The 26969-nt window shown below is 44.5% G+C and overlaps 1 protein-coding gene across 1 annotated transcript in view; it reads left to right on the top strand.

Moving 5' to 3' along the window:
* LOC135527123 (actin-binding LIM protein 3-like) overlaps nucleotides 1-26969 on the top strand; it is a 117513-nt gene that overhangs the window by 84588 nt on the left and 5956 nt on the right. Inside the window, exons 10-14 of the mRNA XM_064955771.1 lie at nucleotides 8071-8259; nucleotides 8469-8492; nucleotides 15358-15490; nucleotides 18224-18322; nucleotides 22813-22941. Coding sequence (XP_064811843.1) covers nucleotides 8071-8259; nucleotides 8469-8492; nucleotides 15358-15490; nucleotides 18224-18322; nucleotides 22813-22941 — 574 coding nt within the window. The remainder of the gene's footprint in view (nucleotides 1-8070; nucleotides 8260-8468; nucleotides 8493-15357; nucleotides 15491-18223; nucleotides 18323-22812; nucleotides 22942-26969) is intronic.

Raw genomic sequence — 26969 nt, 5'->3', positions numbered from 1 at the left:
TAATAATAAGGTATTTGAGGTAGATATGTACATGAAGGCAGGGTAAAGTGACTAGGCATCAGGATAGATAACAAGGTATTTGAGGTAGATATGTACATGAAGGCAGGGTAAAGTGACTAGGCATCAGATAGATAATAATAAGGTATTTGAGGTAGATATGTACATGAAGGCAGGGTAAAGTGACTAGGCATCAGGATAGATAACAAGGTATTTGAGGTAGATATGTACATGAAGGCAGGGTAAAGTGACTAGGCATCAGGATAGATAACAAGGTATTTGAGGTAGATATGTACATGAAGGCAGGGTAAAGTGACTAGGCATCAGGATAGATAACAAGGTATTTGAGGTAGATATGTACATGAAGGCAGGGTAAAGTGACTAGGCATCAGGATAGATAATAATAAGGTATTTGAGGTAGATATGTACATGAAGGCAGGGTAAAGTGACTAGGCATCAGGATAGATAATAATAAGGTATTTGAGGTAGATATGTACATGAAGGCAGGGTAAAGTGACTAGACATCAGGATAGATAATAAGGTATTTGAGGTAGATATGTACATGAAGGCAGGATAAAGTGACTAGGCATCAGATAGATAATAAGGTATTTGAGGTAGATATGTACATGAAGGCAGGGTAAAGTGACTAGGCATCAGGATAGATAATAAGGTATTTGAGGTAGATATGTACATGAAGGCAGGGTAAAGTGACTAGGCATCAGGATAGATAATAATAAGGTATTTGAGGTAGATATGTACATGAAGGCAGGGTAAAGTGACTAGGCATCAGGATAGATAATAATAAGGTATTTGAGGTAGATATGTACATGAAGGCAGGGTAAAGTGACTAGGCATCAGGATAGATAACAAGGTATTTGAGGTAGATATGTACATGAAGGCAGGGTAAAGTGACTAGGCATCAGGATAGATAACAAGGTATTTGAGGTAGATATGTACATGAAGGCAGGGTAAAGTGACTAGGCATCAGGATAGATAACAAGGTATTTGAGGTAGATATGTACATGAAGGCAGGGTAAAGTGACTAGGCATCAGGATAGATAACAAGGTATTTGAGGTAGATATGTACATGAAGGCAGGGTAAAGTGACTAGGCATCAGGATAGATAATAAGGTATTTGAGGTAGATATGTACATGAAGGCAGGGTAAAGTGACTAGGCATCAGGATAGATAATAATAAGGTATTTGAGGTAGATATGTACATGAAGGCAGGGTAAAGTGACTAGGCATCAGGATAGATAATAATAAGGTATTTGAGGTAGATATGTACATGAAGGCAGGGTAAAGTGACTAGACATCAGGATAGATAATAAGGTATTTGAGGTAGATATGTACATGAAGGCAGGATAAAGTGACTAGGCATCAGATAGATAATAAGGTATTTGAGGTAGATATGTACATGAAGGCAGGGTAAAGTGACTAGGCATCAGGATAGATAACAAGGTATTTGAGGTAGATATGTACATGAAGGCAGGGTAAAGTGACTAGGCATCAGGATAGATAATAATAAGGTATTTGAGGTAGATATGTACATGAAGGCAGGGTAAAGTGACTAGGCATCAGATAGATAATAATAAGGTATTTGAGGTAGATATGTACATGAATTCAGGGTAAAGTGACTAGGCATCAGATAGATAATAATAAGGTATTTGAGGTAGATATGTACATGAAGGCAGGGTAAAGTGACTAGGCATCAGGATAGATAACAAGGTATTTGAGGTAGATATGTACATGAAGGCAGGGTAAAGTGACTAGGCATCAGATAGATAATAATAAGGTATTTGAGGTAGATATGTACATGAAGGCAGGGTAAAGTGACTAGGCATCAGGATAGATAACAAGGTATTTGAGGTAGATATGTACATGAAGGCAGGGTAAAGTGACTAGGCATCAGGATAGATAACAAGGTATTTGAGGTAGATATGTACATGAAGGCAGGGTAAAGTGACTAGGCATCAGGATAGATAACAAGGTATTTGAGGTAGATATGTACATGAAGGCAGGGTAAAGTGACTAGGCATCAGGATAGATAACAAGGTATTTGTGGTAGATATGTACATGAAGGCAGGGTAAAGTGACTAGGCATCAGGATAGATAATAATAAGGTATTTGAGGTAGATATGTACATGAAGGCAGGGTAAAGTGACTAGGCATCAGATAGATAATAAGGTATTTGAGGTAGATATGTACACGAAGGCAGGGTAAAGTGACTAGGCATCAGGATAGATAACAAGGTATTTGAGGTAGATATGTACATGAATGCAGGGTAAAGTGACTAGGCATCAGGATAGATAACAAGGTATTTGAGGTAGATATGTACATGAAGGCAGTGTAAAGTGACTAGGCATCAGGATAGATAACAAGGTATTTGAGGTAGATATGTACATGAAGGCAGGGTAAAGTGACTAGGCATCAGATAGATAATAAGGTATTTGAGGTAGATATGTACATGAATACAGGGTAAAGTGACTAGACATCAGGATAGATAATAATAAGGTATTTGAGGTAGATATGTACATGAAGGCAGGGTAAAGTGACTAGGCATCAGGATAGATAATAATAAGGTATTTGAGGTAGATATGTACATGAAGGCAGGGTAAAGTGACTAGACATCAGGATAGATAATAAGGTATTTGAGGTAGATATGTACATGAAGGCAGGGTAAAGTGACTAGGCATCAGGATAGATAATAATAAGGTATTTGAGGTAGATATGTACATGAATGCAGGGTAAAATGACTAGGCATCAGGATAGATAATAAGGTATTTGAGGTAGATATGTACATGAAGGCAGGGTAAAGTGACTAGGCATCAGGATAGATAACAAGGTATTTGAGGTAGATATGTACATGAAGGCAGGGTAAAGTGACTAGACATCAGGATAGATAATAATAAGGTATTTGAGGTAGATATGTACATGAAGGCAGGGTAAAGTGACTAGGCATCAGGATAGATAATAATAAGGTATTTGAGGTAGATATGTACATGAAGGCAGGGTAAAGTGACTAGACATCAGGATAGATAATAAGGTATTTGAGGTAGATATGTACATGAAGGCAGGATAAAGTGACTAGGCATCAGATAGATAATAAGGTATTTGAGGTAGATATGTACATGAAGGCAGGGTAAAGTGACTAGGCATCAGGATAGATAATAAGGTATTTGAGGTAGATATGTACATGAAGGCAGGATAAAGTGACTAGGCATCAGATAGATAATAAGGTATTTGAGGTAGATATGTACATGAAGGCAGGGTAAAGTGACTAGGCATCAGGATAGATAATAATAAGGTATTTGAGGTAGATATGTACATGAAGGCAGGGTAAAGTGACTAGGCATCAGGATAGATAATAATAAGGTATTTGAGGTAGATATGTACATGAAGGCAGGGTAAAGTGACTAGACATCAGGATAGATAATAAGGTATTTGAGGTAGATATGTACATGAAGGCAGGATAAAGTGACTAGGCATCAGATAGATAATAAGGTATTTGAGGTAGATATGTACATGAAGGCAGGGTAAAGTGACTAGGCATCAGGATAGATAACAAGGTATTTGAGGTAGATATGTACATGAAGGCAGGGTAAAGTGACTAGGCATCAGGATAGATAATAATAAGGTATTTGAGGTAGATATGTACATGAATGCAGGGTAAAGTGACTAGGCATCAGATAGATAATAAGGTATTTGAGGTAGATATGTACACGAAGGCAGGGTAAAGTGACTAGGCATCAGGATAGATAATAATAAGGTATTTGAGGTAGATATGTACATGAAGGCAGGGTAAAGTGACTAGGCATCAGATAGATAATAATAAGGTATTTGAGGTAGATATGTACATGAATTCAGGGTAAAGTGACTAGGCATCAGATAGATAATAATAAGGTATTTGAGGTAGATATGTACATGAAGGCAGGGTAAAGTGACTAGGCATCAGATAGATAATAATAAGGTATTTGAGGTAGATATGTACATGAAGGCAGGGTAAAGTGACTAGGCATCAGGATAGATAACAAGGTATTTGAGGTAGATATGTACATGAAGGCAGGGTAAAATGACTAGGCATCAGATAGATAATAATAAGGTATTTGAGGTAGATATGTACATGAAGGCAGGGTAAAGTGACTAGGCATCAGGATAGATAACAAGGTATTTGAGGTAGATATGTACATGAAGGCAGGGTAAAGTGACTAGGCATCAGGATAGATAACAAGGTATTTGAGGTAGATATGTACATGAAGGCAGGGTAAAGTGACTAGGCATCAGGATAGATAACAAGGTATTTGAGGTAGATATGTACATGAAGGCAGGGTAAAGTGACTAGGCATCAGGATAGATAACAAGGTATTTGAGGTAGATATGTACATGAAGGCAGGGTAAAGTGACTAGGCATCAGGATAGATAATAATAAGGTATTTGAGGTAGATATGTACATGAAGGCAGGGTAAAGTGACTAGGCATCAGATAGATAATAAGGTATTTGAGGTAGATATGTACACGAAGGCAGGGTAAAGTGACTAGGCATCAGGATAGATAATAATAAGGTATTTGAGGTAGATATGTACATGAAGGCAGGGTAAAGTGACTAGGCATCAGGATAGATAATAATAAGGTATTTGAGGTAGATATGTACATGAAGGCAGGGTAAAGTGACTAGACATCAGGATAGATAATAAGGTATTTGAGGTAGATATGTACATGAAGGCAGGGTAAAGTGACTAGGCATCAGGATAGATAATAATAAGGTATTTGAGGTAGATATGTACATGAATGCAGGGTAAAATGACTAGGCATCAGGATAGATAATAAGGTATTTGAGGTAGATATGTACATGAAGGCAGGGTAAAGTGACTAGGCATCAGGATAGATAACAAGGTATTTGAGGTAGATATGTACATGAAGGCAGGGTAAAGTGACTAGACATCAGGATAGATAATAATAAGGTATTTGAGGTAGATATGTACATGAAGGCAGGGTAAAGTGACTAGGCATCAGGATAGATAATAATAAGGTATTTGAGGTAGATATGTACATGAAGGCAGGGTAAAGTGACTAGACATCAGGATAGATAATAAGGTATTTGAGGTAGATATGTACATGAAGGCAGGATAAAGTGACTAGGCATCAGATAGATAATAAGGTATTTGAGGTAGATATGTACATGAAGGCAGGGTAAAGTGACTAGGCATCAGGATAGATAATAATAAGGTATTTGAGGTAGATATGTACATGAAGGCAGGGTAAAGTGACTAGGCATCAGGATAGATAATAATAAGGTATTTGAGGTAGATATGTACATGAAGGCAGGGTAAAGTGACTAGACATCAGGATAGATAATAAGGTATTTGAGGTAGATATGTACATGAAGGCAGGATAAAGTGACTAGGCATCAGATAGATAATAAGGTATTTGAGGTAGATATGTACATGAAGGCAGGGTAAAGTGACTAGGCATCAGGATAGATAATAAGGTATTTGAGGTAGATATGTACATGAAGGCAGGATAAAGTGACTAGGCATCAGATAGATAATAAGGTATTTGAGGTAGATATGTACATGAAGGCAGGGTAAAGTGACTAGGCATCAGGATAGATAATAATAAGGTATTTGAGGTAGATATGTACATGAAGGCAGGGTAAAGTGACTAGGCATCAGGATAGATAATAATAAGGTATTTGAGGTAGATATGTACATGAAGGCAGGGTAAAGTGACTAGACATCAGGATAGATAATAAGGTATTTGAGGTAGATATGTACATGAAGGCAGGATAAAGTGACTAGGCATCAGATAGATAATAAGGTATTTGAGGTAGATATGTACATGAAGGCAGGGTAAAGTGACTAGGCATCAGGATAGATAATAATAAGGTATTTGAGGTAGATATGTATATGAAGGCAGGGTAAAGTGACTAGGCATCAGGATAGATAATAATAAGGTATTTGAGGTAGATATGTACACGAAGGCAGGGTAAAGTGACTAGGCATCAGGATAGATAATAATAAGGTATTTGAGGTAGATATGTACATGAAGGCAGGGTAAAGTGACTAGGCATCAGGATAGATAATAAGGTATTTGAGGTAGATATGTACATGAAGGCAGGGTAAAGTGACTAGGCATCAGGATAGATAATAAGGTATTTGAGGTAGATATGTACATGAAGGCAGGGTAAAGTGACTAGGCATCAGGATAGATAATAAGGTATTTGAGGTAGATATGTACATGAAGGCAGGGTAAAGTGACTAGGCATCAGGATAGATAATAAGGTATTTGAGGTAGATATGTACATGAAGGCAGGGTAAAGTGACTAGGCATCAGGATAGATAATAATAAGGTATTTGAGGTAGATATGTACATGAAGGCAGGGTAAAGTGACTAGGCATCAGGATAGATAATAAGGTATTTGAGGTAGATATGTACATGAAGGCAGGGTAAAGTGATTAGGCATCAGGATAGATAATAATAAGGTATTTGAGGTAGATATGTACATGAAGGCAGGGTAAAGTGACTAGGCATCAGGATAAATAATAAGGTATTTGAGGTAGATATGTACATGAAGGCAGGGTAAAGTGACTAGGCATCAGGATAGATAACAAGGTATTTGAGGTAGATATGTACATGATGGCAGGGTAAAGTGACTAGGCATCAGGATAGATAATAATAAGGTATTTGAGGTAGATATGTACATGAAGGCAGGATAAAGTGACTAGGCATCAGATAGATAATAAGGTATTTGAGGTAGATATGTACATGAAGGCAGGGTAAAGTGACTAGGCATCAGGATAGATAATAATAAGGTATTTGAGGTAGATATGTACAGTGGGGCAAAAAAGTATTTAGTCAGCCACCAATTGTGCAATGTCTCCCACTTAAAAAGATGAGAGAGGCCTGTAATTTTCATCATAGGTCCACTTCAACTATGACAGACAAAATGAGAGAAAAAAATCCAGAAAATCACATTGTAGGATTTTTAATGAATTTATTTTCAGATTATGGTGGAAAATAAGTATTTGGTCACCTACAAACAAGCAAGATTTCTGGCTCTCACAGACCTGAAACTTCTTCTTTAAGAGGCTCCTCTGTATAGAGGTCCTGGATGACAGGGAGCTCGGCCCCAGTGATGTACTGGGCAGTCCGCACCATCCTCTTTTGTGCTTTGCTGTTGAGGGCAGTGCATTTACTATATCAAGCTGTGATGCAGCCATTCAAAATGCTCTCGATGGTGCATCTGTAGAACCGTTTCAGGCACCTATGGCTCAGGCCAAAACCTTTCAGCCTCCAGAGGGGGAATAGGCGCTGTCGTGGGCTGTTCACAACAAGGTGTGAATGGACCATGTTAAATCAGTGAAGAGAAGTGAACAGGAGCACATTTTGGGAGGAAGGAGAGATAGTTGTGACATAGTCACTGTCGCCCTGCCCAGTACAGATAGGAGACACCTGTTCATTCTCCACTCACCCCTGACCCCTGAACCCGTGACCTCACCTTACACTGCTGGCTTGGTCCTCTTGTTATGTCTGTCAGTCATATTCGGACACAACCTGTGTGTGTGTGTGTGTGTGTGTGTGTGTGTGTGTGTGTGTGTGTGTGTGTGTGTGCTCTGTCTGGACTACTAGTCTTTGCTGAGCTGTACTGTATAGGTCACTACTGCTGTTGGAAACATTAGCTTACACATTCATCCACGTAAACACATGTAGAGACACACACACACATCCATGCAGGTGTGTGTGTGTGTGTGTGTTTTCTGAGCTCTGGCCTCATAATCACTGACCTGCTCAGGGTGATGGATGAGGGGAAAACACAGAGTTAGCTCTCTCTCTCTCTCTCGCTCTCTCTCTCTCGCTCTCTCTCTCCATTGCTTTGTGGAGCTGAAGGTCATGTCAGGGAGTGGCCAGCTCCTACAGTATATATTCAGCAGTCAGTCACATGTGAACTGTATGTGTTGTGTCAGTGTATGGCTGTCAGCATGCTTTACAGTCTGCAGCACACAATCCATGTCTTTGGTTTTGTGTGTGTGTGTGTGCATGCGTGTGTCTGTGTCCTGTCGTGTCCCATCCCAGGCCAGGGTGGAGAATGAGATACTAGACTATAAGGACTTGGCTGCACTGCCTAAGGTCAAGGCCATATACGAGGTCCAGCCACCTGACCTCATATCATCCTACCAGTCCCAGCATCATCCTACCATATCATCCAACCAGCCCTACCCCAGATACTCCTCAGATGACATACAGACCTTCAGCTATGGAGAGGTACTAAGTGCTACGGAGCTTTCAGGAAATACATCTATGTTGTTTTATTTTACGTCTTCTCTGAATTCACTGACAGTTGATCAACAAGATAAATAAATATGTTTCTAATATTGATGAACTGAAATGAATCAATTTCCTGGGTTGAGATAATGGTCCATTATGCTTCAGACAATCATTTCTGCTTTCTTTCTCATGTATTTGTTTTGCAGTCACCTGGGACTCTCTGTTCTCAGGTTAGTAACCTTGTTGTTTCACAGTCACCTGGGATTCTGTTCTCAGGTTAGTAACCTTGTTGTTTCACAGTCACCTGGGATTCTCTGTTCTCAGGTTAGTAACCTTGTTGTTTCACAGTCACCTGGGATTCTGTTCTCAGGTTAGTAACCTTGTTGTTTCACAGTCACCTGGGATTCTGTTCTCAGGTTAGTAACCTTGTTGTTTCACAGTCACCTGGACCTCTCTGTTCTCAGGTTAGTAACCTTGTTGTTTCACAGTCACCTGGACCTCTCTGTTCTCAGGTTAGTAACCTTGTTGTTTCACAGTCACCTGGGACTCTCTGTTCTCAGGTTAGTAACCTTGTTGTTTCACAGTCACCTGGACCTCTCTGTTCTCAGGTTAGTAACCTTGTTGTTTCACAGTCACCTGGACCTCTCTGTTCTCAGGTTAGTAACCTTGTTGTTTCACAGTCACCTGGGACTCTCTGTTCTCAGGTTAGTAACCTTGTTGTTTCACAGTCACCTGGACCTCTCTGTTCTCAGGTTAGTAACCTTGTTGTTTCACAGTCACCTGGGATTCTCTGTTCTCAGGTTAGTAACCTTGTTGTTTCACAGTCACCTGGACCTCTCTGTTCTCAGGTTAGTAACCTTGTTGTTTCACAGTCACCTGGACCTCTCTGTTCTCAGGTTAGTAACCTTGTTGTTTCACAGTCACCTGGGACTCTCTGTTCTCAGGTTAGTAACCTTGTTGTTTCACAGTCACCTGGACCTCTCTGTTCTCAGGTTAGTAACCTTGTTGTTTCACAGTCACCTGGGACTCTCTGTTCTCAGGTTAGTAACCTTGTTGTTTCACAGTCACCTGGGATTCTCTGTTCTCAGGTTAGTAACCTTGTTGTTTCACAGTCACCTGGACCTCTCTGTTCTCAGGTTAGTAACCTTGTTGTTTCACAGTCACCTGGGACTCTCTGTTCTCAGGTTAGTAACCTTGTTGTTTCACAGTCACCTGGACCTCTCTGTTCTCAGGTTAGTAACCTTGTTGTTTCACAGTCACCTGGGACTCTCTGTTCTCAGGTTAGTAACCTTGTTGTTTCACAGTCACCTGGACCTCTCTGTTCTCAGGTTAGTAACCTTGTTGTTTCACAGTCACCTGGACCTCTCTGTTCTCAGGTTAGTAACCTTGTTGTTTCACAGTCACCTGGACCTCTCTGTTCTCAGGTTAGTAACCTTGTTGTTTCACAGTCACCTGGGACTCTCTGTTCTCAGGTTAGTAACCTTGTTGTTTCACAGTCACCTGGACCTCTCTGTTCTCAGGTTAGTAACCTTGTTGTTTCACAGTCACCTGGACCTCTCTGTTCTCAGGTTAGTAACCTTGTTGTTTCACAGTCACCTGGACCTCTCTGTTCTCAGGTTAGTAACCTTGTTGTTTCACAGTCACCTGGACCTCTCTGTTCTCAGGTTAGTAACCTTGTTGTTTCACAGTCACCTGGACCTCTCTGTTCTCAGGTTAGTAACCTTGTTGTTTCACAGTCACCTGGACCTCTCTGTTCTCAGGTTAGTAACCTTGTTGTTTCACAGTCACCTGGACCTCTCTGTTCTCAGGTTAGTAACCTTGTTGTTTCACAGTCACCTGGACCTCTCTGTTCTCAGGTTAGTAACCTTGTTGTTTCACAGTCACCTGGACCTCTCTGTTCTCAGGTTAGTAACCTTGTTGTTTCACAGTCACCTGGACCTCTCTGTTCTCAGGTTAGTAACCTTGTTGTTTCACAGTCACCTGGGACTCTCTGTTCTCAGGTTAGTAACCTTGTTGTTTCACAGTCACCTGGACCTCTCTGTTCTCAGGTTAGTAACCTTGTTGTTTCACAGTCACCTGGGTCACCTGGGACTCTCTGTTCTCAGGTTAGTAACCTTGTTGTTTCACAGTCACCTGGACCTCTCTGTTCTCAGGTTAGTAACCTTGTTGTTTCACAGTCACCTGGACCTCTCTGTTCTCAGGTTAGTAACCTTGTTGTTTCACAGTCACCTGGACCTCTCTGTTCTCAGGTTAGTAACCTTGTTGTTTCACAGTCACCTGGACCTCTCTGTTCTCAGGTTAGTAACCTTGTTGTTTCACAGTCACCTGGACCTCTCTGTTCTCAGGTTAGTAACCTTGTTGTTTCACAGTCACCTGGACCTCTCTGTTCTCAGGTTAGTAACCTTGTTGTTTCACAGTCACCTGGGACTCTCTGTTCTCAGGTTAGTAACCTTGTTGTTTCACAGTCACCTGGGACTCTCTGTTCTCAGGTTAGTAACCTTGTTGTTTCACAGTCACCTGGGATTCTGTTCTCAGGTTAGTAACCTTGTTGTTTCACAGTCACCTGGGACTCTCTGTTCTCAGGTTAGTAACCTTGTTGTTTCACAGTCACCTGGGACTCTCTGTTCTCAGGTTAGTAACCTTGTTGTTTCACAGTCACCTGGGACTCTCTGTTCTCAGGTTAGTAACCTTGTTGTTTCACAGTCACCTGGGACTCTCTGTTCTCAGGTTAGTAACCTTGTTGTTTCACAGTCACCTGGGACTCTCTGTTCTCAGGTTAGTAACCTTGTTGTTTCACAGTCACCTGGGATTCTGTTCTCAGGTTAGTAACCTTGTTGTTTCACAGTCACCTGGGATTCTGTTCTCAGGTTAGTAACCTTGTTGTTTCACAGTCACCTGGACCTCTCTGTTCTCAGGTTAGTAACCTTGTTGTTTCACAGTCACCTGGACCTCTCTGTTCTCAGGTTAGTAACCTTGTTGTTTCACAGTCACCTGGGACTCTCTGTTCTCAGGTTAGTAACCTTGTTGTTTCACAGTCACCTGGGACTCTCTGTTCTCAGGTTAGTAACCTTGTTGTTTCACAGTCACCTGGGACTCTCTGTTCTCAGGTTAGTAACCTTGTTGTTTCACAGTCACCTGGGATTCTGTTCTCAGGTTAGTAACCTTGTTGTTTCACAGTCACCTGGGACTCTCTGTTCTCAGGTTAGTAACCTTGTTGTTTCACAGTCACCTGGACCTCTCTGTTCTCAGGTTAGTAACCTTGTTGTTTCACAGTCACCTGGGATTCTGTTCTCAGGTTAGTAACCTTGTTGTTTCACAGTCACCTGGGACTCTCTGTTCTCAGGTTAGTAACCTTGTTGTTTCACAGTCACCTGGGACTCTCTGTTCTCAGGTTAGTAACCTTGTTGTTTCACAGTCACCTGGGATTCTCTGTTCTCAGGTTAGTAACCTTGTTGTTTCACAGTCACCTGGGACTCTCTGTTCTCAGGTTAGTAACCTTGTTGTTTCACAGTCACCTGGGACTCTCTGTTCTCAGGTTAGTAACCTTGTTGTTTCACAGTCACCTGGACCTCTCTGTTCTCAGGTTAGTAACCTTGTTGTTTCACAGTCACCTGGGATTCTCTGTTCTCAGGTTAGTAACCTTGTTGTTTCACAGTCACCTGGGACTCTCTGTTCTCAGGTTAGTAACCTTGTTGTTTCACAGTCACCTGGACCTCTCTGTTCTCAGGTTAGTAACCTTGTTGTTTCACAGTCACCTGGGACTCTCTGTTCTCAGGTTAGTAACCTTGTTGTTTCACAGTCACCTGGACCTCTCTGTTCTCAGGTTAGTAACCTTGTTGTTTCACAGTCACCTGGGATTCTCTGTTCTCAGGTTAGTAACCTTGTTGTTTCACAGTCACCTGGGACTCTCTGTTCTCAGGTTAGTAACCTTGTTGTTTCACAGTCACCTGGACCTCTCTGTTCTCAGGTTAGTAACCTTGTTGTTTCACAGTCACCTGGGACTCTCTGTTCTCAGGTTAGTAACCTTGTTGTTTCACAGTCACCTGGGATTCTCTGTTCTCAGGTTAGTAACCTTGTTGTTTCACAGTCACCTGGGACTCTCTGTTCTCAGGTTAGTAACCTTGTTGTTTCACAGTCACCTGGGACTCTGTTCTCAGGTTAGTAACCTTGTTGTTTCACAGTCACCTGGACCTCTCTGTTCTCAGGTTAGTAACCTTGTTGTTTCACAGTCACCTGGGACTCTGTTCTCAGGTTAGTAACCTTGTTGTTTCACAGTCACCTGGACCTCTCTGTTCTCAGGTTAGTAACCTTGTTGTTTCACAGTCACCTGGGACTCTCTGTTCTCAGGTTAGTAACCTTGTTGTTTCACAGTCACCTGGGACTCTGTTCTCAGGTTAGTAACCTTGTTGTTTCACAGTCACCTGGACCTCTCTGTTCTCAGGTTAGTAACCTTGTTGTTTCACAGTCACCTGGGACTCTCTGTTCTCAGGTTAGTAACCTTGTTGTTTCACAGTCACCTGGACCTCTCTGTTCTCAGGTTAGTAACCTTGTTGTTTCACAGTCACCTGGGATTCTCTGTTCTCAGGTTAGTAACCTTGTTGTTTCACAGTCACCTGGGACTCTCTGTTCTCAGGTTAGTAACCTTGTTGTTTCACAGTCACCTGGACCTCTCTGTTCTCAGGTTAGTAACCTTGTTGTTTCACAGTCACCTGGGATTCTCTGTTCTCAGGTTAGTAACCTTGTTGTTTCACAGTCACCTGGGACTCTCTGTTCTCAGGTTAGTAACCTTGTTGTTTCACAGTCACCTGGGACTCTCTGTTCTCAGGTTAGTAACCTTGTTGTTTCACAGTCACCTGGACCTCTCTGTTCTCAGGTTAGTAACCTTGTTGTTTCACAGTCACCTGGGACTCTCTGTTCTCAGGTTAGTAACCTTGTTGTTTCACAGTCACCTGGACCTCTCTGTTCTCAGGTTAGTAACCTTGTTGTTTCACAGTCACCTGGGACTCTCTGTTCTCAGGTTAGTAACCTTGTTGTTTCACAGTCACCTGGACCTCTCTGTTCTCAGGTTAGTAACCTTGTTGTTTCACAGTCACCTGGACCTCTCTGTTCTCAGGTTAGTAACCTTGTTGTTTCACAGTCACCTGGACCTCTCTGTTCTCAGGTTAGTAACCTTGTTGTTTCACAGTCACCTGGACCTCTCTGTTCTCAGGTTAGTAACCTTGTTGTTTCACAGTCACCTGGGACTCTCTGTTCTCAGGTTAGTAACCTTGTTGTTTCACAGTCACCTGGACCTCTCTGTTCTCAGGTTAGTAACCTTGTTGTTTCACAGTCACCTGGGATTCTGTTCTCAGGTTAGTAACCTTGTTGTTTCACAGTCACCTGGGACTCTCTGTTCTCAGGTTAGTAACCTTGTTGTTTCACAGTCACCTGGACCTCTCTGTTCTCAGGTTAGTAACCTTGTTGTTTCACAGTCACCTGGACCTCTCTGTTCTCAGGTTAGTAACCTTGTTGTTTCACAGTCACCTGGACCTCTCTGTTCTCAGGTTAGTAACCTTGTTGTTTCACAGTCACCTGGACCTCTCTGTTCTCAGGTTAGTAACCTTGTTGTTTCACAGTCACCTGGGACTCTCTGTTCTCAGGTTAGTAACCTTGTTGTTTCACAGTCACCTGGACCTCTCTGTTCTCAGGTTAGTAACCTTGTTGTTTCACAGTCACCTGGGACTCTCTGTTCTCAGGTTAGTAACCTTGTTGTTTCACAGTCACCTGGACCTCTCTGTTCTCAGGTTAGTAACCTTGTTGTTTCACAGTCACCTGGACCTCTCTGTTCTCAGGTTAGTAACCTTGTTGTTTCACAGTCACCTGGGACTCTCTGTTCTCAGGTTAGTAACCTTGTTGTTTCACAGTCACCTGGGATTCTCTGTTCTCAGGTTAGTAACCTTGTTGTTTCACAGTCACCTGGGATTCTCTGTTCTCAGGTTAGTAACCTTGTTGTTTCACAGTCACCTGGGACTCTCTGTTCTCAGGTTAGTAACCTTGTTGTTTCACAGTCACCTGGGACTCTCTGTTCTCAGGTTAGTAACCTTGTTGTTTCACAGTCACCTGGGACTCTGTTCTCAGGTTAGTAACCTTGTTGTTTTACAGTCACCTGGGACTCTATGTTCTCAGGTTAGTAACCTTGTTGTTTCACAGTCACCTGGGACTCTCTGTTCTCAGGTTAGTAACCTTGTTGTTTCACAGTCACCTGGACCTCTCTGTTCTCAGGTTAGTAACCTTGTTGTTTCACAGTCACCTGGGACTCTCTGTTCTCAGGTTAGTAACCTTGTTGTTTCACAGTCACCTGGGACTCTGTTCTCAGGTTAGTAACCTTGTTGTTTCACAGTCACCTGGGACTCTCTGTTCTCAGGTTAGTAACCTTGTTGTTTTACAGTCACCTGGGACTCTATGTTCTCAGGTTAGTAACCTTGTTGTTTCACAGTCACCTGGACCTCTCTGTTCTCAGGTTAGTAACCTTGTTGTTTCACAGTCACCTGGACCTCTCTGTTCTCAGGTTAGTAACCTTGTTGTTTCACAGTCACCTGGGACTCTCTGTTCTCAGGTTAGTAACCTTGTTGTTTCACAGTCACCTGGACCTCTCTGTTCTCAGGTTAGTAACCTTGTTGTTTCACAGTCACCTGGACCTCTCTGTTCTCAGGTTAGTAACCTTGTTGTTTCACAGTCACCTGGACCTCTCTGTTCTCAGGTTAGTAACCTTGTTGTTTCACAGTCACCTGGGACTCTCTGTTCTCAGGTTAGTAACCTTGTTGTTTCACAGTCACCTGGGACTCTCTGTTCTCAGGTTAGTAACCTTGTTGTTTCACAGTCACCTGGGACTCTCTGTTCTCAGGTTAGTAACCTTGTTGTTTCACAGTCACCTCGGACTCTCTGTTCTCAGGTTAGTAACCTTGTTGTTTCCAACAGAATGAATAATCATTTCTGTGATCAGTCGTCTGTGGATATGTGGATAGTTGTGTATCTTTCTTTACCCTTCTCTCTTGCTCTATCTCTGTCTACCTCTTTTTCTTTCTTTCTCCCCCACTCTTCTCCCTCTCCCTTTAGAAGCTGTATTACAATATAGACAAGAGACAGAGACAGTGTTCCAGCCCTGCCTACATGGACGGCTCTCCCTCCTTCAGCCGCCAAGCCATGTCTCCCATCATGTCTCGCTCACCGCAGCACTATGGACACCCCGGTGAGTCACACACACACCAAGCCATGTCTCCCATCATGCCTCGCTCACCGCAGCACTATGGACACCCTGGTGAGTCACACACACACCAAGCCATGTCTCCCATCATGCCTCGCTCACCGCAGCACTATGGACACCCTGGTGAGTCACACACACACCAAGCCATGTCTCCCATCAGGCCTCGCTCACCGCAGCACTATGGACACCCTGGTGAGTCACACACACACCAAGCCATGTCACCCATCACGCCTCGCTCACCGCAGCACTATGGACACCCTGGTGAGTCACACACACACCAAGCCATGTCTCCCATCACGTCTCGCTCACCGCAGCACTATGGACACCCTGGTGAGTCACACGCACACCAAGCCATGTCTCCCATCATGTCTCGCTCACCGCAGCACTATGGACACCCTGGTGAGTCACACGCACACCAAGCCATGTCTCCCATCATGTCTCGCTCACCGCAGCACTATGGACACCCTGGTGAGTCACACACACACCAAGCCATGTCTCCCATCAGGCCTCGCTCACCGCAGCACTATGGACACCCTGGTGAGTCACACACACACCAAGCCATGTCTCCCATCACGCCTCGCTCACCCCAGCACTATGGACACCCTGGTGAGTCACACACACACCAAGCCATGTCTCCCATCAGGCCTCGCTCACCGCAGCACTATGGACACCCTGGTGAGTCACACACACACCAAGCCATGTCTCCCATCACGCCTCGCTCACCGCAGCACTATGGACACCCTGGTGAGTCACACACACACCAAGCCATGTCTCCCATCATGTCTCGCTCACTGCAGCACTATGGACACCCTGGTGAGTCACACGCACACCAAGCCATGTCTCCCATCAGGCCTCGCTCACCGCAGCACTATGGACACACTGGTGAGTCACACACACACCAAGCCATGTCTCCCATCATGCCTCGCTCACCGCAGCACTATGGACACACTGGTGAGTCACACACACACCAAGCCATGTCTCCCATCATGCCTCGCTCACCGCAGCACTATGGACACCCTGGTGAGTCACACACACACCAAGCCATGTCTCCCAACATGCCTCGCTCACCGCAGCACTATGGACACACTGGTGAGTCACACACACACCAAGCCATGTCTCCCATCATGCCTCGCTCACCGCAGCACTATGGACACACTGGTGAGTCACACACACACCAAGCCATGTCTCCCATCATGCCTCGCTCATCCCAGCACTATGGACACACTGGTGAGTCACACACACACCAAGCCATGTCTCCCATCATGCCTCGCTCACCGCAGCACTATGGACACCCTGGTGAGTCACACACACACCAAGCCATGTCTCCCATCATGCCTCGCTCACCGCAGCACTATGGACACCCTGGTGAGTCACACACACACCAAGCCATGTCTCCCATCATGCCTCGCTCACCGCAGCACTATGGACACACTGGTGAGTCACACACACACCAAGCCATGTCTCCCATCAGGCCTCGCTCACCGCAGCACTATGGACACCCTGGTGAGTCACACGCACGCACACCCCAATCAACCAATCAATCAACCTTTCAGTCCATGAAATCGTATTGGTGTAGTGTTTTTAACCAAACATTCAAGAGCAGGAGGGTCGAGCCTCAGGTTGCTGTTAAGCACTCTGGAACAAATCTGTTTCTGAAAGACTTGTACAAATACATTCCTCCTCTTTCTTTCCATCTCCTTCCCTTTCTGGCCACTGACAGTAAAAGCAATAGATGGACAGTGCCTTCGCAAAGCATTCAGATCTCTTGACTTTTTACACATTTTGTTATGTTACAGCCTTATAGAAATAGGTAATAAATAACTGAAATATTATATTTACATAAGTATTCAGACCCTTTACTCAGTACTTTGTTCAAGCACGTTTGGCAGCGATTACAGCATTGATTCTTCTTGGGTATGACGCTACAAGCTTGGTACACCTGTATTTGGGGAGTTTCTCCCATTCTTCTCTGCAGATCCTCTCAAGCTCTGTCAGGTTGGATGGGAAGCGTTGCTATACAGCTATTTTCAGGTCTCTCCAGAGATGTTAGATCGGGTTCAAGTCCAGGCTCTGGCTGGGCCACTCAAGGACATTATAAGACTTGTCCCAAAGCCACTCCTGCATTGTCTTGGCTGTGTATTAGGGTTGTTGTCCTGTTGGAAGGGGAACGTTCTCCCCGGACTCCAATCAAACTGTCGAAACATCAAGAATGATCAATGGAAACAGGATGCACCTGAGCTGAATTTCGAGTCTCATAGCAAAGGGTCTGAATACTTATGTAAATAAGGTATTTATGTTTTTTTATTTTTAATAGATTTTCAAATATTTTTAAAAATCCATTTTCACTTTGTCAATATGAGGTATTGTGTGTAGATTGATGAGGATTTATTTTGTATTAAATCCATTTTAGAATAAGGCTGTAACTTAACAAAATGTTCAAAAAGTCAAAGGGTCTGAATACTTTCCGAAAGCACTGTATGTTCCACCATGTGACAGTCAATGCATTTAAAAGCAGTGACTAGCAGGGGGAGGAAGCTTGTACCGTTCCTTCTAGCTTCCTGTGCTGAGATGGTCCAGTATGCCTTTCCTCAATGCTGCAGCCACTGTTGATCACCTTTTCCTTTGGTTCTGATTGGTTGGGAGGGACTGGATGGCAGGACAAAGCCCTTTCTTCATGCTCATGTTTCCTTTGCTGTGATTGGCTAGTGCTGGCTGCAGGCTCTGAGAGTGGCAGGAGCTCACCCTATTACGGCTCACTGGAGGGGCGGCCTAGTACTCCTACCACATACCACGCCCCCAAGCATTTCCATGTACCAGGTAGGACCACACTTCAACTGTGCCCCAATGGCCCCCTATTCTCTATGGAAGTGCAATATGTTTGGAATAGGGTGCCATTTGGAACGTGATCTCTTCATCTTTCCATCTTTTCTTTGTCACCTCATCTGTCCATCTTCTCTTCATCTCCTTATCTTTCCATCGTATCTTCATCTCCTCATCTTTCCATCTTTTAATCATCTCCTCATCTTTCCATCGTATCTTCATCTCCTCATCTTTCCATCTTTTCATCATGTCCTCATCTTTCCATCTTCTCTTCATCACCTCATCTTTCTATCTTCTCATCTTTCCATATTCTCATTTTTCCATCTTCTCTTCATCACCTCATCTTTCAATATTCTCTTCATCATCTCATCTTTCCATCTTATCTTCTCCACTTCTGCTCCTCCTCTATTTGTATATTTCCTCAAACTCTCTTGTTATCAGCTACGGTCGCTATGGTTCGGTATAGCTCTTCCCTTTACCTCCTTCTACAATTCACTTCCTCCCTCACTCCTCCATGTTTCACATCAATCTCCTCCCTTCTCTCTCTCCTCCCTCCCTCCCTCTCTCCTCCCTCCCTCACTCCTCCATCTTTCACATCAATCTCCTCCCTTCACTCTCTTTCTCCCCTCCCTCTTTCCTCCCTCCCTCTCTCCTCCCTCCTTCTCTCTTTCTCCCCTCCCTCTCTCCTCCCTCCCTCCCTCTCTCCTCCCTCCCTCTCTCTTTCTCCCCTCCCTCTCTCCTCCCTCCCTCACTCCTCCATGTTTCACATCAATCTCCTCCCTTCTCTCTCTTTCTCCCCTCCCTCTCTCCTCCCTCCCTCCCTCTCTCCTCCCTCTCTCTTTCTCCCCTCCCTCTCTCCTCCCTCCCTCCCTCTCTCCTCCCTCTCTCTTTCTCCCCTCCCTCCCTCCCTCCCTCCCTCCCTCCCTCCTCCCTCCCTCCTTCCCTCCCTCTCTCCTCCCCCCTCACTCCTCCATCTTTCACATCAATCTCCTCCCTTCTCTCTCTTTCTCCCCTCCCTCTTTCCTCCCTCCCTCTCTCCTCCCTCCTTCTCTCTTTCTCCCCTCCCTCTCTCCTCCCTCCCTCCCTCTCTCCTCCCTCCCTCTCTCTTTCTCCCCTCCCTCTCTCCTCCCTCCCTCACTCCTCCATGTTTCACATCAATCTCCTCCCTTCTCTCTCTTTCTCCCCTCCCTCTCTCCTCCCTCCCTCCCTCTCTCCTCCCTCTCTCTTTCTCCCCTCCCTCTCTCCTCCCTCCCTCCCTCTCTCCTCCCTCTCTCTTTCTCCCCTCCCTCTCTCCTCCCTCCCTCCCTCCCTCCCTCCCTCCCTCTCTGCTCCCTCCCTCTCTCCTCCCTCCCTCACTCCTCCATGTTTCACATCAATCTCCTCCCTTCTCTCTCTCTCTCCCCTCCCTCTATCCTCCCTCCCTCCCGCTCTCCTCCCTCCCTCTCTCCTCCCTCCCTCTCTCCTCCATGTTTCACATCAATATTCTCCCTTCTCTCTCTTTCTCCCCTCCCTCCCTCTCTCCTCCTTCCCTCTCTTTCTCCAGCCTCAGGTGAACCCAACATCTACAGCAAACCTCCCATCTATAAGAGAACGGGTACAGTGGCTTAGCCCCGCCTTATCCTGGCTGTTGTCCCATCAGTGACTGATTGATGTTTTCCGTAGCCAGTAGTTTATGGTACAGGGGTTTAGCCCCGCTCTTTAGTCCGCCTGTCATCCTATCAGTGTAGTAGCCCTTAGTATTGTGCTTGTAGGGTTAGTTTAGGTCTCTTATGAGACCACAGTGGTAGATGAAGGGTTAGTTCAGGTCTCAGTGAGACCTAGCTTCACTCATCTAGTTTAGAATGAAACCAAACCACGAGTTACTGTGGTGTGAGTGTGTGTGTGTGTTACTGTGGTGTGTGTGTTACTGTGGTGTGTGTGTTACTGTGGTGTGTGTGTACTGTGGTGTGTGTGTTACTGTGGTGTGTGTGTGTACTGTGGTGTGTGTGTGTGTGTGTGTGTGTGTGTGTGTGTGTGTGTGTGTGTGTGTGTGTGTGTGTGTGTGTGTGTGTGTGTGTGTGTGTGTGTACTGTGGTGTGTGTGTACTGTGGTGTGTGTGTTACTGTGGTGTGTGTGTACTGTGGTGTGTGTGTTACTGTGGTGTGTGTGTGTACTGTGGTGTGTGTGTGTACTGTGGTGTGTGTGTGTACTGTGTGTGTGTGTGTGTGTGTGTGTGTGTGTGTGTGTGTGTGTGTGTGTGTGTGTGTGTGTGTACTGTGGTGTGTGTGTTACTGTGGTGTGTGTGTGTGTACTGTGGTGTGTGTGTGTGTGTTACTGTGGTGTGTGTGTACTGTGGTGTGTGTGTGTGTTACTGTGGTGTGTGTGTACTGTGGTGTGTGTGTGTGTTACTGTGTTGTGAGTGTTATCATGCTATAAGGCTATTATAGAACAGTGCATCACAGGCGTGTGGTTATGGTGTGTTATGAATGAGGGTCAGGAGTTGTTCTTAGTCAGGTCACATGGTTATGGAAATAGGACACACTCCAGGGAGAGGGAGTGGGGGGAGGGAGAGGGATGGAGAGAGAGATTGGGAGAGGGAGAGGGGGAGAGGGGGAGGGAGGGAGGGAGGGAGGGAGGGAGGGAGGGAGGGAGGGAGGGAGGGAGGGAGGGAGGGAGGGAGGGAGGGAGGGAGGGAGGGAGGGAGGGAGGGAGGGAGGGAGGGAGAATATTAGCATAATCAGCAGTATTATTCATTACACTCTAGTGATATTGATCCCTCATATTGTTCTGATATTCTGTTCAATAGAGGACATGTGTTGGCCACTAGAGGAGACATGGGTTCACCCATAGACCACAGGCCTGTTATGTGCTCATTGGTCCTTTGATACCTACATGGAAGAGATACTATGATGTATGACTCACTTGTGGATATAGGTTAGATAAATAAATAGTGATTAGGACTCATGGTATTGTAGGGTTGACTTAAAGCATTTCGCTACACTCGCAATAACATCTGCTAACCATGTGTATGTGACCAATAACATCTGCTAACCATGTGTATGTGACCAATAACATCTGCTAACCATGTGTATGTGACCAATACATGTTGATTTAGAGTGGTTAGTGGTAGTGTTGTATCTCTGTTCTGTTATCTTCCATGTTGGTAACAAACATCGGGACTTGGGAAGCCAGTTATATCTCTCTTTCTTTTCCCTTTCTTCCTTTCATGGTTTCTGATCACGTTCATTCACTTCCCTCCTTCACTTTTTGCCCTGATGAACTGACTCACCTCTGTAAGTACCTTCCTCCTCTCTGTCTGTCTGTCTCTGTCTCTCTCTGTCTGTCTGTCTGTCTGTCTGTCTGTCTGTCTGTGTGAGTGAGAGTCAATCACTCCCTGTTTACCCACTCCCCGTGTGTAAACACCTGTCTGTCTATACCATCTGACTCTCTATCTTCTCTGTCTGTCTATACCATCTGACTCTCTCTTCTCTGTCTGTCTATACCAGCTGACTATCTATGTTCTCTGTCTGTCTATACCAGCTGACTATCTATGTTCTCTGTCTGTCTATACCATCTGACTCTCTATCTTCTCTGTCTGTCTATACCATCTGACTCTCTCTTCTCTGTCTGTCTATACCAGCTGACTATCTATCTTCTCTGTCTGTCTATACCATCTGACTCTCTATCTCTTCTGTCTGTCTATACCAGCTGACTATCTATCTTCTCTGTCTGTCTGTCTGTCTGTCTGTCTATACCATCTGACTCTCTATCTCCTCTGTCTGTCTATACCATCTGACTATCTATCTTCTCTGTCTGTCTGTCTGTCTGTCTGTCTGTCTGTCTGTCTGTCTGTCTGTCTGTCTGTCTGTACCATCTGACTATCTATCTCCTCTGTCTGTACCATCTGACTATCTCTCTCCTCTACCTGTACCATCTGACTATCTATCTCCTCTACCTGTACCATCTGACTATCTATCTCCTCTACCTGTACCAGATGACTATCTATCTCCTCTACCTGTACCAGATGACTATCTATCTCCTCTGCCTGTACCATCTGACTATCTATCTCCTCTACCTGTACCATCTGACTATCTATCTCCTCTGTCTGTACCATCTGACTATCTCTCTCCTCTACCTGTACCAGATGACTATCTATCTCCTCTGCCTGTACCATCTGACTATCTATCTCCTCTGCCTGTACCAGATGACTATCTCTCTGAGATCAATCTTTGGACTGAGACATGAAACTAAGAATGTAGAATTCACCTTCCGTAAAACTTCCTGTACTCTCTTTCCCAGTACAGTATCTTCCTGTGTATGACTTGGGGTCACTGATGGATTGCTGTGTAACATAAACTATGTCTTAAATGATACCCTACTCCCTATATAGTGCACTTTCTTTGACTAGGGCCCATAGTGACCACTATATAGGGATTAGGATGTTATTTGGGATGCAGCCTAACTCTAAGCTGTGTACTAGTGTTAACAGTCCACTCATCTCTCCACAGACAATCTCCCAGCCACCAAAAGCAGGACCAGCGAAGATCTAATCACATCCTCCAGACTGTCCACCTACTCTCCAGAACACTACACACAGTCAGAGTCTGACTCCTACCCCTATCCCAGCTCCCCTAAAGGTACAACCTACACCCTACACCCTAGACCCTACTCTCCAGAACCCTACTCATCAGAACCCTACACACAGTCAGTCTGACTCTTACCCCTATCCCAGCTCCCCTAAAGGTACAACCTACACCCTACAACCTACATCCTACACCCTACACCCTACTCTCCAGAACCCTACACACAGTCACAGTCTGACTCCTACCCCTATCTACTCTCCAGAACCCTAGACACAGTCAAATAAACAAAATCTAATCACATTTATTTATAAAGCCCTTCGTACATCAGCTGATATCTCAAAGTGCTGTACAGAAACCCAGCCTAAAACACCAAACAGCAAGCAATGCAGGTGTAGAAGCACAGTGGCTAGGAACACCTCCCTAGAAAGGCCAAAACCTAGGAATAAACATAGAGAGGAACCAGGCTATGAGGGGTGGCCAGTCCTATTCTGGCTGTGCCGGGTGGAGATTATAACAGAACATGGCCAATATGTTCAAATGTTCATAAATGACCCGCATGGTCAAATAATAATAATCACAGTAGTTGTCGAGGGTGCAGCAAGTCAGTACCTCAGGAGTAAATGTCAGTTGGCTTTTCATAACCGATCATTAGGAGTATCTCTACCACTCCTGCTGTCTCTAGAGAGTTGAAAACAGCAGGTCTGGGACAGGTAGCACGTCCGGTGAACAGGTCAGGATTCCATAGCCGCAGGCAGAACAGTTGAAACTGGAGCAGCAGCACAGCCAGGTGGACTGGGGACAGCAAGGAGTCATCATGCCAGGTTGTCCTGTGGCATGGTCCTAGGGCTCAGGTCCTCCGAGAGAGAGAAAGAAAGAGAGAAAGAGAGAATTAGAGAGAGCATACTTAAATTCAGACAGTACACCGGATAAGACATGAGAAGTACTCCAGATATAACAAACTGACCCTAGCCCCCGACACATAAACTACTGCAGCATAAATACTGGAGGCTGAGACAGGAGGGGTCAGGAGACACTGTGGCCCCATCCGATGATACCCAGGGCCAAACAGGAAGGATATAACCACACCCACTTTGCCAAAGCACAGCCCCCACACCACTAGAGGGACATCTTCAACCACCAACTTACCATCCTGAGACAAGGTCGAGTATAGCCCACAAAGATCTCCACCACGGCACAACCCAAAGGGGGGGCACCAACCCAGACAGGAAGATCACGTAAGTGAGTCAACCCACTCAAGTGATGCACCCCTCCTAGGGACGGCATGAAAGAGCACCAGTAAGCCAGTGACTCAGCCCCTGTAAAAGGGTTAGAGGCAGAGAATCCCAGTGGAAAGAGGGGAAACAGCCAGGCAGAGACAGCAAGGGCGGTTCGTTGCTCCAGAGCCTTTCCATTCACCTTCCCACTCCTGGGCCAGACGACACTCAATCATATGACCCACTGAAGAGATGAGTCTTCAGTAAAAACTTAAAGGTTGAGACCGAGTTTGCGTCTCTGACATGGGTAGGCAGACCATTCCATAAAATTGAACTCTATAGGAGAAAGTCCTGCCTCCATCTGTTTGCTTAGAAATTCTAGGGACAATTAGGAGGCCTGCGTCTTGTGACTGTAGCGTATGTGTAGGTATGTACGGCAGGACCAAATCAGAGAGATAGGTAGGAGCAAGCCCATGTAATGCTTTGTAGGTTAGCAGTAAAACCTTGAAATCAGCCCGAGTCTTAACAGGAAGCCAGCGTAGGGAGAATAGCACTGGAGTAATTTTATCGAATATTTTGGTTCTAGTCAGGATTCTAACAGCCGTATTTAGCACTAACTGAAGTTTATTTAGTGCTTTATCCGGGTAGACGGAAAGTAGAGCATTGCAGTAGTCTAACCTAGAAGTAATAAAAGCATAGATTCATTTTCTGCATCATTTTTGGAGATGGAAATAAGCTGTCCTTGAAACAGTCTTAATATGTTCGTCAAAAGAGAGATCAGGGTCCAGAGTAACGCCAAGGTCCTTCACAGTTTTATTTGAGACGACTGTTCAACGATTAAGATTAATTGTCAGATTCAACAGAAGATCTCTTTGTTTCTTGGGACCTAGAACAAGCATCTTTGTTTTGTCTGAGTTTAAAAGTAGAAAGTTTGCAGCCATCCACTTCCTTATGTCTGAAACACAGACTTCTAGCGAGGGCAACTTTGGGGCTTCACCATGTTTCATTGAAATGTACAGCTGTGTGTCATCCGCATACCAGTGAAAGTCAACATTACGTTTTCGAATGACATCCCCAAGAGGTAAAATATATAGTGAAAACAATAGTGGTCCTAAAACTGAACCTTGAGGAACACCGAAATTTACAGTTGATTTGTCAGAGGACAAACCATTCACAGAGACAAACTGATATCTTTCCGACAGATAAGATCTAAACCAGGCCAGAACTTGTCCGTGTAGACCAATTTGGGTTTCCAATCTCTCCAAAAGAATGTGGTGATCTATGGTATCAAAAGCAGCACTAAGGTCTAGGAGCACGAGGACAGATGCAGAGCCTCGGTCTGATGCCATTAAAAGGTAATTTACCACCTTCACAAGTGCTGTCTCAGTGCTATGATGGGGTCTAAAACCAGACTGAAGCATCTCATATACATTGTTTGTCTTCAGGAAGGCTGTGAGTTACTACACAACAGCCTTTTCTAAAAATGTTGAGAGGAATGGAAAATTCGATATAGGCTGATTAGTTTTGTTATATTCTCTACTCTCCAGAACCCTACACACAGTCAGTCTGACTCCTACCCCTATCCCAGATCCCCTAAAGGTACAACCTACACCCTACTCTCCAGAACCCTACACACAGTCAGTCTGACTCCTACCCCTATCCCAGATCCCCTAAAGGTACAACCTAAACCCTACACCCTACTCTCCAGAACCCTACACACAGTCAGTCTGACTCCTACCCCTATCCCAGATCCCCTAAAGGTACAACCTAAACCCTACACCCTACTCTCCAGAACCCTACACACAGTCAGTCTGACTCCTACCCTATCCCAGATCCCCTAAAGGTATAACCTAAACCCTACACCCTACTCTCCAGAACCCTACACACAGTCAGTCTGACTCCTACCCCTATCCCAGATCCCCTAAAGGTATAACCTAAACCCTACTCTCCAGAACCCTACACACAGTCAGTCTGACTCCTTCCCCTATCCCAGCTCCCCTAAAGGTACAAGCTCCACCCTCCACCCTAGACCCTACTGATCAGAAGTCTACATACAGTCTATCTACCCTACACACAGTTAGTCTGACTCCTACCCCTATCCCAGCTCCCTAAAGGTACAACCTCCACCCTCCACCCTAGACCCTACTGATCAGAAGTCTACATACAGTCTATCTACCCTACACACAGTCAGTCTGACTCCTACCCCTATCCCAGCTCCCCTAAAGGTACAACCTCCACCCTCCACCCTAGACCCTACTGATCAGAAGTCTACATACAGTCTATCTACCCTACACACAGTCAGTCTGACTCCTAACCCTATCCCAGCTCCCCTAAAGGTACACCCTCCACCCTAGACCCTACTGATCGGAAGTCTACATACAGTCTATCTACCCACACCACTAAACGTTGTTTTGGATGTCACCCTCAGTGAATATATTCAATTCAATTCAAGGGGCTTTATTGGCATGGGTAACATGTGTTAACATTGCCAAAGCAAGTAAGGTAGATAATATATAAAGTGAAATAAACAATAAAAATTAACAGTAGACATCACACATACAGAAGTTTCAAAACAATAAAGACATTACAAATGTCATATTATATATATGTATACAGTGTTTTTACAATGTACAAATGGTTAAGGACACAGGATAAAATAAATAAGCATAGATATGGGCTGTATTTACAATGGTGCGTGTTCTTCACTGGTTGCCCTTTTCTCGTGGCAACAGGTCACAAATCTTGCTGCTCTGATGGCACACTGTGGAATTTCACCCAGTAGATATGGGAGTTTTTCAAAATTGGATTTGTTTTCGAATACTTTGTGGATCTGTGTAATCTGAGGGAAATATGTCTCTCTAATATGGT

This window comes from Oncorhynchus masou, chromosome 32 (genome assembly GCF_036934945.1).
Source record: "Oncorhynchus masou masou isolate Uvic2021 chromosome 32, UVic_Omas_1.1, whole genome shotgun sequence".
Lineage (NCBI taxonomy): Eukaryota > Metazoa > Chordata > Actinopteri > Salmoniformes > Salmonidae > Oncorhynchus > Oncorhynchus masou.
Note: the sequence above shows the minus strand (reverse complement) of the source record. Positions and strands in the feature narration are given on the sequence as shown.